The following is a 12,346-nucleotide window of genomic DNA, read 5'->3' on the forward strand; positions in this document are numbered from 1 at the left end:
TAACCTAACCCCCTGGTTAATGCTGTTTTGCTCAAACTGAAGCGCTCCTTGCACTGTGACTGTCCACTGCTTCTCTTGTGAGCCTGGTAGGCTCTTCCACCGCGGGCGCTGTGATGAGTCACGTACTCCACCTGGTTCCTTTATTCCAGCCTCGATAAAACATTAACTCGTACAGCAATCATGATGTTAATTCACCTTCACTTACAGTGAACACACCACCTACATATCCAGTCCTGCATTTTTCTCATTAGCCTGTGGAAGTTACAGTCTTAACCCTTGGCGCCAACATGACCACAAACACAAACGTGGGCTTCAGAGAAAACATGTTCACCCAGATGAACCAAAATGAGTTGATACCGTTAAAAAAAAAAAAACTTTTTAAATCGTGAAAATGAAAAAGGGAAAGAAAAATAATCAAAGCACTGATATGAGGCTTCAGAGGCCATATTAAAAGTTCTGAGAATTTTTCGTAGGCAGAATGGAAAAGTCTCAAGACAGTTTTTAAGCAGGAGAGCGTCATGATCGGGGTCAAGGTTTTAAAGAATCAAATCACCCAGTGAGGAGTATGGAGTGAGGAGGGTGGATCGAGGGAGACAAGAGAGGAAGCAGGAAGTGAGGGCAGAGGGTAAGGGGAGGGGGCAGCAAAGAGGAGAAGCCAGCAGCCCCCAAACAGATGGTGGACGGCGGAGGGAGGGGACGGCTGACAGCCCTGGTCTGGGTGGTTGGTAAGTGACAGGGAAGCGGGGGGGATGACTCGGGAGAGCCCAGGAAGCTTGCATGTGGGATCTTCCTGGACCAGGGACAGAACCCAGGTCCCCTGCATGGGCGCTGGTAACACAGCGGTTCACGTTTATCAACACTCATCGAACTGGATATATGAGATTGGTACAGTTTACCGTAGGTAATTTGACCTTAATTGTTGGGGGCAGGGTGACCCTTCTAGATCCAAGAATGACTTCCGGATCTCAGGCTTCGGACCTGGTAGGATGGAGAGTCCACTTGCTAAGAATGAGAAGCATGAGAGGAGGAACATGTTTCTGGGAGAAACTCAGGATGGACTGACGAGGTGCCACCCCCGAGATGCCCATCAGACACCTCCGCGATGATGCCTCAGGGTGCCTGGACACACGTGTGGAACTCAGAGGAGAAGTCGGCAGGGGAGGCACTGAAGTCTGGGGAGTCACGCAGACGCATACTAGAAATTTTTGAGTGATAATGCCAATGATCCAGTAGAAAAGAAGAGGCCAAGAATCGGGGGCAGTGAGGCTCAAAGATGGAGCAAAGTGCCCAGGAAAGCAGGAAGGATCAAAACACACCTGAAGGAAAGGGCCTCCAATGGCAACAGGACCCTTTATCCACCCCGCAGGCTAGTCTCCCCTCCAGTGCAGGTAGCGGCCAACTGTGGCCCCCAAGTCTGCCCTTCTGTGTGTTTTTATAAATAAAGTTTTATTGGAACACAGCCTGGCGGTTCATGTGCGCTCTATCTACGAGCACTTCCGCACTCCAAGGGCAGAGTCGAGTAGTTGTAATGGAGCCGATCTCAGCCACGGAGCCGAAAATATGTATGTCCTCCCTGGCCCTTTACAGGATACCTCTGCTGACACCTGACATTCTCCATCCTGTGAATCAGAGTGCCCTGATTCACGTGATTTTCTCAAAATATATACTAATCACTCCACTGCTTGCTACAAGACTTTGGAAACTTCTCTACTGCCTAGAGGATTCGGTCCGCAGGTCTTAGCAAGCAGGGCAAAGCCCATAAGATGAGCCCCTGCACCAGGAAAAAGCCCATAAGGTGAGCCCCTGCACCAGGAAGTGGGACTCTGTTCCGAAACTAACACAGGGAGACAGAAGTTCATGTCCTGTGCCTGTAGCTCACGCTCAGTCTCCTTGGCAGGTCCCTCAACAGCTCCGAGCCTCGGCTCCCCCAGAAAAGGCTTCTGGTCTTTCTCAATGAATGGCAGTTCCCTCCTTGCCTTAAGAACACCGGTTCCTTCATGTCCTTAGCAGATCCCATACCTTACAGGCGTACCTTCTATTTGCATACGTTCCTTGATCTTCCACACGTTTTTGCAAGTGCTTCTGTGCCCTTCCAGGGTCCCCTCTGTGCCTGCTGCTGTTCCCACGTACCAATGGACTCATGATCACATGTCACTTTCTCTGAGATATATTTTCGATTCCTTGCTGAGCATCTATTGCCATCTTCTCTGAACAACCATGTACACATTTCTATTTTAGCATTAGGCAGGCTGTATTGAAATTACTTATTTATATCAGTTTATTCCCATCAGAACAAAAGTTCCTAAAGGGCAGTGATTGGGTCTTTTCTTTTTTAACAAGGTAAACTACCATTTGATATGAGCGTGAGGCAGGCCCCATGCCTTATTCTGGCTGGTGCCCTTCTGACACAGGATGCAAGTTCTGTTCACTATTCCCATTCAATTATTTCTAAAATACTACTAGGATAGAAAAAGACCAAACACCCAATTATTATTCCAGAATATAAAAGACATAGTTGAGGAAAAAAATCACTCCAATTTTGGAAAACCAAAACTTCTGCAAAGCAAGCAGAGGTCCTAAACCAACAGCTGTTCCGCCCACCCATCCTTTGACTGACAGCTGTTGGATGCTGGCCCTCCTATCAGACACTGTCCTGGGCAATGAGTTGCACAGATGAATTCATCACAGGCCTTGCCGACACTACATTAAAAGTTCATACATACTGAAAAGAGAAAAACAGACTAAACAAAATAGACTAAACTCTGCCTGCCCCAAATTGATATTCACTTAAAATGTACTAGATCAAAATCTGACCTTGTCAGTTAGATTTTAAAAAAGCTCATGGAAGTTTTAAACATATATTTATATTTTAGAAACTATAACAGCATAAGCATTGCCTTAAACGTACACAAGAAGGGTAAAATCAAGAGCTTAAGAGAGAGAAACTCTTGAAAGTGAGACCAACAAAAAACGCTTGGACTAGAATCCACGAGACTAGCAGTGACACAGGCTCGTAAAGTGAGAGAAAAACTGATCTATGGGGTCCCTGCCTAATTCCAAATAGGCTTATTTTCTGGTTTCATAGGTAATTAGCGTGAAAGTTTTGGAAGCAGTAACATGTGGTACCACCAGGGGGCAGATCATGCCTGAGGAAATCTCAATAGGGCTACTGTACCCTACAATTTCTATTTTTATACTCAATTTTCTCTTAATTCCCGCAGCCCCAAGCCCCACTAAAAAAAAACTGCAAGAGGTCTATTAAAAACCAAAACACATTTTAAGGAGAAATCTATTCTTAAAGACGCTGTTTCCTGAGTTACTTTACATAAATACAGTTACTCTTTTCACATCAGCATTACACAGTGAGAGCTTTTTGTTTGGGGTCCCCTCTTCCTTCTCACTCCCGGCTAGCCCCGCCTTCTTTTTAAATGCCATAGTCTTTGGCAGGAACATGCCAACCCCTTTCCGTATTATCACACACACACACATATATGCACAATGATCTCATTTGATTTTTCACTTTCTTCCCAAACTGCTCTGTCTAGCAAGTGATATATGAGTCATGCTTCTCATTTTTTCCACTGTAAGTAATAAACACAGCCAATTATCGATGGCAAATATTTAGGTACCTAAGTGTGGAAAACAACTTGATCTTCCTAAAATAGATTAAACTCTTTCTGTTAATCTTATCAAACTATATTCTGTATGCTGAAATAGTGATCTTAAATTCTAACTCCTGAACTTCAGTGAAGTCATCTAAAAGAGCCCACAAATAGTGCTCTAGTCATAAGGCAAGTTAATTGGGAAGGTGACTCTTTTTTTTTTGCGGTACGCGGGCCTCTCACCGTTGTGGCCTCTCCCGTTGCGGAGCACAGGCTCCGGACGCGCAGGCTCAGTGGCCGTGGCTCACGGACCCAGCCGCTCTGCGGCATGTGGGATCTTCCTGGACCGGGGCACGAACCCGCGTCCCCTGCATCGGCAGGCGGACTCTCAACCACTGCGCCACCAGGGAAGCCCGGGAAGGTGACTCTTAAAAACTCTGCTTTTATACTGAGCGTTAGCTTCATTTTTGATTAACTGCAAGTTACAATGATTCATATTTACTGAAATGCATAAATGGACAGTCCCTCTACCCAAGTTGTTTCTACAGCCCAGTGCATGAGCACCGTTAAGGTAATAAAGAGGAGAGAATGTATCTGCCCAGGTGCTTCCCTTCCCTTAAAGAAAGTAGGTGATAGAGGGAGGCAGGGAGAGACAATATGAACGTGTTCTGCCTTCCATATTCATATAATTCTGATTGATTACAAACGAAGGACCCCCGAACAAGAGTAATGGGTAAATATTGCCAATAAGAAGAACACAGGGGCTTCCCTGGTGGCACAGTGATTGAGAAGAATGCCTTTCTATCATTCCCTCAACATATAACATAGTAAGTGCCACTTCTGTGGCTAATTCAAAGGTCAACTTTAGGAACACCCAATTAAAATCATTAAAAATTCTTAAATTTGGGAGATTCTAGGGTAATCTTCTCATACTGGCCAAAACCAAGTCCTTGCTGCAACAGACAAGCATTCTGATGAGTGCTCTAGAATATATAAAATACTTAAAATTTGGAAGAACTATGCAATGTTTCCATAAGTCAATAGAAGGACCATGTCTGACCACTGAAATAAACCAAAGAATAACTCGTGTCTTTTGGAAGCTGTAGTTGTCGGCCTATTCAAAAGGGAAAACTCCATCTGAGAAATCTGGGGGTTGATGCGCTAATAAGCAGCCTCCGTGGCTGTGGTGGCTGCTGGCTGGGTTACCTGATGAGGACGCACTGGTTGTCGTGGCGCTTCCACAGGCAGCGGTAGCACTCGTTGGCAATGGCGAAGACGTGCGGGGGCAGCTCGCCCAGGTGGCACCTGCTGTAGCGCTCCATGGCGTCCCGTGAGTACAGGCCGGCGATGGTCTTGTAGGGGTTCACAGAGGCGATGATGGAGCCGATGTAGGTCTGCGAGGACAGGGGGTGGAGACACAGGGACCCGGGTTACAGGTGGCACTCGGGGCTGGGGGGGGTGGGGAGTGGGTGGGCACAGGATCTCACCCCCACCCACACTGGGCAGAGACAGAAGCAGCTCAGCGTGGTCCACGCCTGGAGGGGAAGAGATGCCACCTCTCACACCAGAGCCGCCGTCCGAGCTTTACCAGAATCCGCCGAGTGTACGTTGAGGGGACTGGTGACTCCTGAGCCCCACTCACACGTTTTTCCTTTACCTTTGGGGACAAATCTTTTGCAAAGAAATGAAGCCATTTCAAAGAGCACTGCAGTGAAAGGTAAACAAGAGAGAGGATGGTTGACACAGTGAGGTCCAAATCCCTATTCCCCAGTGATCTCCTGACTCCAATTCTCATCTAGTGGCTATTAGGAAATGGCAGGATTAAAGAAATAAGAGAAACAGGGCGGGGTGGTGGATGAAGAGTTACTGCTTAATGGGTACAGGGTTTCCGTTTGGGACAGTGAGAAAGCTCTGGACGTAGACGGTGGTTATGGTTGCACAACATTGCAAATGTATTTGAACGGTACACTGAAAAACGGTCACGATGGTAAATTCTATGTTACATATCTTCAACTTTTAAAAAGCAACAAGACCACTTTGGAAGCACTAGGTATTCTTTCAGTAATCTCAAACACCGCGTGAAGTGCCATGTAACTTATCTGGAAAATAGCTCACTGGAAATCTTATCTTTTCTGGAACCAAATCCAGGCCAGAAATTAAGCAAAATCTTCAGAGCAGCGAAACAGAGGCTACAGAGTTAGTAAAGCAAAATGCCTCCTGCCTCCTCCATATGGACATAAACTACTCACTTGTCCTTCTTCAAGAAAGGCTAACGAAGTTTGCTTGTCAGACACAAGTGAAGCAGCAGATGAGAAGGGGTGGGGGTAGGACCCTGCAGCCGCCACCACCTACCTGCCAGCTTCTGTGGTGTATACACTGCACCATGGGCTTGATGGAGAGCTATGGGCTGATTCAGCCCCCTCCCCCAATTCACACATTGAAGCCCTAACCCCCAGTACCTCCAAATGCAAGTATACCTGTAGACAGGACCTTTAAAGAGACGATTAAATTAAAATGAGGCTGTTCAGGTGGGCCCTAATCTCGTCCTCATATGAAGACGGCATTTGGATACACCAGGAAACACTGGGGACGTATGTATGTGCACAGGAAGACTATGTGAAGAAACAGGAAGAAGGAGGCCGTCTGCAAGCCAAGGAAGGAGCCCTCAGGAGAAACCAACCCCGCTGACATCTTGATCTCAAACTTTTGAGCCTCCAGACCTGTGAGAAAATAAATGTCTGTTGTTTCAGCCAGCCAGTCGGTGGTCTTTTGTCATGGCAGCCCGAGCGGACTAACAAACAGGGCCTGACCCTTTCACCACTCACAATAACCCTAGGAGGTTCACAGTGTTATTACACCTACTTTTCAGAGGAGGAATTTGAGGCAGAGTGATAAAATTTTGCATTCGGCCACATAGCCAGTAAGTGGTAGAGGTGAGATGTGAATGCAGGCAACCTAATTCCAGAGCCTTCTCTTCACATTCACTGGCAGGGGGTGGCAACACAGCACAGCACAAGAAAAGCAAGAAACACTGGACAGAAAGTCTAAACATCCTGAGTGCATCTGTACCACATTATAGCAATTTGTAATCATTTATATTCACAGTGACTGCCAGGAACATCAAGTATCGTGTGTCCCGTCTTAACTGTTTTCAAATGTAAGGAGGTCTATAACATGTTTTGGAAATATTTTGAACCAAAACAAGGTTAAAAAGGTTAAAGAGTTATTACTATATGACCCAACAATTCTACTCCTAGGTATACACCCAAAAGAATTAAAAACTGGTCCTCCAACAAATACACAGCAGCATCATTCCCAAGAGCCTGAAGGTGGACACAACCCAAATGCACGTCATCAGACAGATGGGTAAACAAGATGCGGTGCACATCCACACAATGGAGTATTAGTCAGTTGTGCAAAGGAAATGAAGTACTGATACAGGCTACAATGTAGATGAACCTTGAAAACACGACACTAAGTCAAAGAAGCGAGATACAGATGTTCACACCTCCAGAACAGGTAAATCCACAGAGACAGAAAGCTTGGTGGTAGTTACCATGGGCAGAGGGGAGGGTGGGGCGAGGCAGGACTCGGGGGTGACTGCTTTGCAGGTACAAGGTTTCCATTTGGGTGATGAGAACATTTTGGAACTAGACAGAGGGGCTGGTTGTACAACACGGAATGTACTAAATGCCACTGAATTTACTTTAAAGTGTTTAGTTTTCTGTTATATAAATTCCACTTCAATTTAAAAAAAATTAAAAGACGTGGAGCTTTCATGTATGAATGTTCAGGTCTTTGGAAACCTCCACTCTCTAGAGGGGCCACTTTTCCCTGTCATAGCACCATGGGGAGGATGTGGCCAGAAAGAAAGGTGGAAGCTATTTCCTCTGGGGAAGGAAAGGGTCCTACTTCTAAAGGAGAGCAGAGAACCACATGGTTCCCTGGAGGATGCCAGACACCCTCCATCAACACCTTGGCCACAGGTGCTCGTGGCTTCTTTTACATCGACTGTTTGCACAGGTGAGGCAGGCAGGTACGTGATGCTTGAGGCTCTGGGTGTCTGGCCACTTCCTCTGGTTGGTCTAAAACGTCAGGCCTATTTCTACCTTTCCAGTAGTTGTATGCATATTATTGTTACTCTGTGAAATATCAAGACTGTCCATTTTCCTGTGAAACATGTTCTTTTTCCTACTTTGGCAGAAGTCAAGACAGTCAGTGCCGTCCGTCTTTATACAGATAGGTAGGCGTGCTGCCGATCTCCTTTCTCAGCTACAAGTAAAACAGAAAAGCCCGTCAGGGCATCAACTTGACTATTAAATTTAAATAATGTTAGAAGAGTAATCCATCACGAACATATCTTTTTAAGAAAATAACATGCCTAAATCGTGAAAAGTTTTGCACTCCTCATTCATAACCTATGTGTATGGTGGTTGTAAAATTCTGAGATGAGACTTTTAAAAAATGTATTGATTCACTCATGAAAAACATCATAACCTTTTACTAAAAGCTTTCCTTTGAAAGTGATTATTTTGGTCAAAACCTTGTAAGCATGCTACCCCTTCCTGTTTGGGGGACTAGTCTCCCAGCATGGCTTAGGGCAGGGGTCCCACAGCCCCGGGCCGTGGACCGAAACCGGTCTGCAGCCTGTTAAGAACCAGGCCACACGGCAGGAGGTGAGTGCCAGGTGAAACTTCATCTACCACCCCCATCACTCACATTACCGCCTGCACCATCACCCCCCACCCCATCCCTGTCCGGGGAAAAACTGTCTTCCACGAAACCGGTCCCCGGTGCCAAAAAGGTGAGGGACTGCTGGCTTATTAAGGTACCACTCACCCTGACAGCGTGCATGACGTGGATTTCGTATGGGGGCAGGACACTCAAGGCTTGTTAGCAAAGATGAAGACAGAACATCCACAACGGTCTTAATGCCTAGTTTCGCTTTTGAGTAATTCACATCGCACTTGGCCCAATGAAGTAGCTGGAAGGTGTTTCAGAAGGACGATGTGGTCGGTGGCGTGGCAGTTACAGATGACACACGTCTGCCTCGCACCCACTCCCCGGGGCTTCCAGAGGAATGAAGCTGGCCTCTCTGAACAGCTGACGGTCAGCACTAAGGCAGCCCCTAGAGTGGCAAGGATTCTGCCGGCGGTCGCGCCGGGTGGACCCGCTAACGCATCACGTACCTTCCCAGCCCGAGCCCGGTCACTGCCGCGCAGTGGGAGCTGGTGGCCTGTGAGCTGATGCCCAGCAAGGGTTTCTGGCTCAAAAATCATTCCAACACGTCTAAAGACTGTTCCACTGTTGAGTCGCCATCTTATATAATTTGTAGCTGACAGTAACTTCAACCAATGGACTCACATGTGCCAACAGGGACAGCAAAAAACCGGACTGAATTTGAGCCCAAACTCAATAACCTGATATCTCTCCTTTAAAAAAGAAAAAACAACTAAAGAATACATAAAATGTGTGTTTGGCTGGTATGGAGAAATAATCCAATTTTTTAATAGTTATTTTTTAAGATTATAGGAAACCTTGCCTCATTTAGAGTTAAAAATGTCTCCTACTGTAAGCACCTCCACTTAGTTCCAGACATAAAATTAGGCTCTTAGAACACGAAGGCACACGTTTTACTGTTTCACCTTCTCACTAATGACCTGAGTCGTTTCTTAACAGGCTTGTCACCAGATTTTAAATGACAATTAAGTCTACAGGTTTCCAAAACAGCTTTACTGACATTTCAGAACTGTGGGACACAGAGGACAATCTGACCTATGCAGACACACTGTCGCACACCCTCACTTGCTCCGACATAACGTTGACCCGTGGGCAGCGCAGAGGCCACGCTTCTGCCTCATCTGACAGAGGAAGGAACAGAGCCAGTGAGTGAAGGTGAGGGCAGGATCCTGGATCCTGGTTGCGGGGTGCTGCCCTCGGGTCTGTGATGACGCCCTTCCCCACTCACCTATGTACAGCATGGAATCGTCCCAGACTCTCCAGCCACGCTGACAGTGGCCACTGTCTCCATGTGCTGTACACCCCACTTTCAATTAACTCTAGAATCAACCCCCTTTTCCTCCATCTCCACCGCCCTGGCCTCACTTGCTCAGATGTCCCCGAAAGCCTCCTTTCCCACTGATCTCCCACTCGGTCTTGCATGTTCAATCCCAGCTTCACATGTGACAAATGAACATCTGAAAACAAAAACTCTCCTGCGTAAAACTCTTCAAATAGCTCCCACAGTCTTCAGGGAGCACTCAAGTCCTGATGAATTATTCTCCGAACAGCTCCAGGAGTGGGGACCGCTTCAGCTCCTTAACTCACTGAGTTTTCACTGCTTGTGCCCATATTCGTGCCAAATGGTACTTCTGAATCTCCCCAAAAGGAATGTGTAAAACAACGTGGCAGCAAGAGTCACAGTTCCTAATGGTTTATTCAGATGAGTTGAAATGGTTGAGGTCTATCAGCAAAAATAATTACAGCTGGGGCACCTCTATCTTTTCTCCCCCTCCCCTGAACATACCACTCTGCGTGGATTATTTTGTCATTAAAACAAAGGCTGCATGGGTAAGAGACGTGCGGAATAATAAGGAAAGTTCAACATGTGATGTAAGTAAGTATGGAAACTGGGAATGGAGGGTGTAGAAGAGCCGAGCTGTAAGTTAAGTACCAAGTGAGGCAAAGATACAATGCAGTAAGGAATCCTAAGAGTTGTGAGACAACAACAGTGTGTTCCATGCTCGTACCATTGGTCACTCTCTAAAAAGGTATTTTTTATTACTGCCCCCCAAACCACCACGATAACGCCATGCACTTTGGAACCCTGGATACGTGCAACTCTCAAACACCAGGAGGGGCTGGGTGCTGGTTTCCTTACACCGGATTCCAAATTCCATGAGAAGAAATCTCCTGGTCATCTTAACGGCTTTTCAGAAATAGAAAGTATATTCTATTTTGAAGCACGTAAAAATTTTTTTCTAGTCAGAAAAGTTCCACATAACTCACCAAAAAAATACACTTCCTTGCCCATTTTAATAACCTGGAACAGCTGCAGTGCCTATTGCTATGAAACACTGGGAGAAATGCGCTGCATTGCTTCAGTGCAGAATCTACCGATTCAAGGTTTTCAAAAGGCATAAGCATATAATACCTATATCTAGTCCCCCACCAAAAACAACTGAGTATAACGAAGAACACTAACAGTGACCCAGTGGCCTCAGATGCACTCTGCTGGTAGAAACGGAGGATCCATGTTACCGTTGGGAAGTCACTATTCCAACACAGGAAGAAATGATGGAGACAGCAAGATTTGGTCAAGTTAGAAGACTTGAAGTCCTCACCCTGGACCTACCTTCCCTGGCACACTGCTTAACCGCTCTAGGCTCGAGATTCCAATCAGTAATAATAGCACGTCCTCTGTTACCCCACCTCATCACCATGTGAAAGTATTACGTAAGTCACAGGCACGTATTACAGTTTTTGTTAACGAAAACAAGACTACGATGGCTTTTCGTCATGTGGGTCTGAAAAGCTGGATGGAGATCAAGTAATCTGAAAGGCTCTAGGGAAACTGGTTCAAGTCAGTGCCACAACTCTTCTAAAGGGAAGGACTTGTTAAGAAGTGGGAACCAGGCTTCCCTGGTGGCACAGTGGTTAAGAATCCACCTGCCAATGCAGGGGACACGGGTTCGAACCCTGGGCCAGGAAGATCCCACGTGCCGTGGAGCAACTAAGCCCGTGCACCACAACTACCGAGCCTATGCTCTAGAGCCCGTGAGCCACAACTACTGAGCCCGTGTGCCACAACTACTGAAGCCCGCACGCCTAGAGCCCGTGCTCCTCAACTAGAGAAGCCACCGCAATGAGAAGCCTGTGCGCCGCAACGAAGAGTAGCCCCCGCTCGCCACGACCAGAGAAAAGTCCACGTGCAGCAACGAAGACCCAACACGGCCAAAAATAAAATAAATAAATTAAAAACAAAAAAAAGCGGGAACCGCTAGCCAGATTTACTCCCCACCCACCATTCTCCTCTTTTCCTTCTTTCTCGATCATCACAGCTAAACACAGCCATGACTTACTTCCCCAGGTCTCTACCTTGAATGCAGTTTCAGTTTTAAATTGCAGATGTGTATACTCAGCGGCCTGCTTGGGCATCTCCACTTGGATGCCCCTAAGCTCAAACTCAACATGGACAAGGCTGAGCTCCCCCAAACACCTGCCTCTTCTCACACAGTCGCATCTTCGCAGATGGCACCGCGGTCTACCCAAATGGTTGATCCAGAAACCTAGCAGACATCCTATAAACGTCAGCCTGCTGCCCGCCCCCAATCCCAATCAAACACCTAGATTCTACCTCTTAGTATGTTTCGTACTCCAGCTCCCCCAGGATTGGTTTGGAATCCCATCATTTCCCATCTGGTTTGCCGGTCACCTCTCCTCCTAGACCGGTTACACCTGCTGGACTCATCCGTCACCTGCAGCCAGACTGAGTTTTCCCCAAACTCACCTTTGCCACTGTCCCCTACCAGCCTTCATAAATGAATTCAAGGTCACTGACTCACACACAGTGCCCTTCTCCACCTGCTCTTGACCATCTTGCCAGCCAGCTGCACGCAACCCTCACTGCAGCATCTCGGATGTCCGGCAGCTGGACAAATGCACCACGTTATCTGAAATCTGTGCTCGTGCTGAGCTTCTGCCAGGAATGAGCCACCCTCCCCCTTGGATGAATTCCTCTAGGA

The 12,346-nt window shown here is 46.8% G+C and overlaps 1 protein-coding gene across 1 annotated transcript in view; it reads right to left on the reverse strand.

Annotated features, from left to right (window-relative positions):
- Window positions 1-12,346, reverse strand: part of MYO10 (myosin X) — a 215,886-nt gene that overhangs the window by 99,225 nt on the left and 104,315 nt on the right. Inside the window, exon 4 of the mRNA XM_065874870.1 lies at window positions 4,809-4,996. Coding sequence (XP_065730942.1) covers window positions 4,809-4,996 — 188 coding nt within the window. The remainder of the gene's footprint in view (window positions 1-4,808; window positions 4,997-12,346) is intronic.

The sequence above is a fragment of the Phocoena phocoena genome, chromosome 3 (genome assembly GCF_963924675.1).
Source record: "Phocoena phocoena chromosome 3, mPhoPho1.1, whole genome shotgun sequence".
Lineage (NCBI taxonomy): Eukaryota > Metazoa > Chordata > Mammalia > Artiodactyla > Phocoenidae > Phocoena > Phocoena phocoena.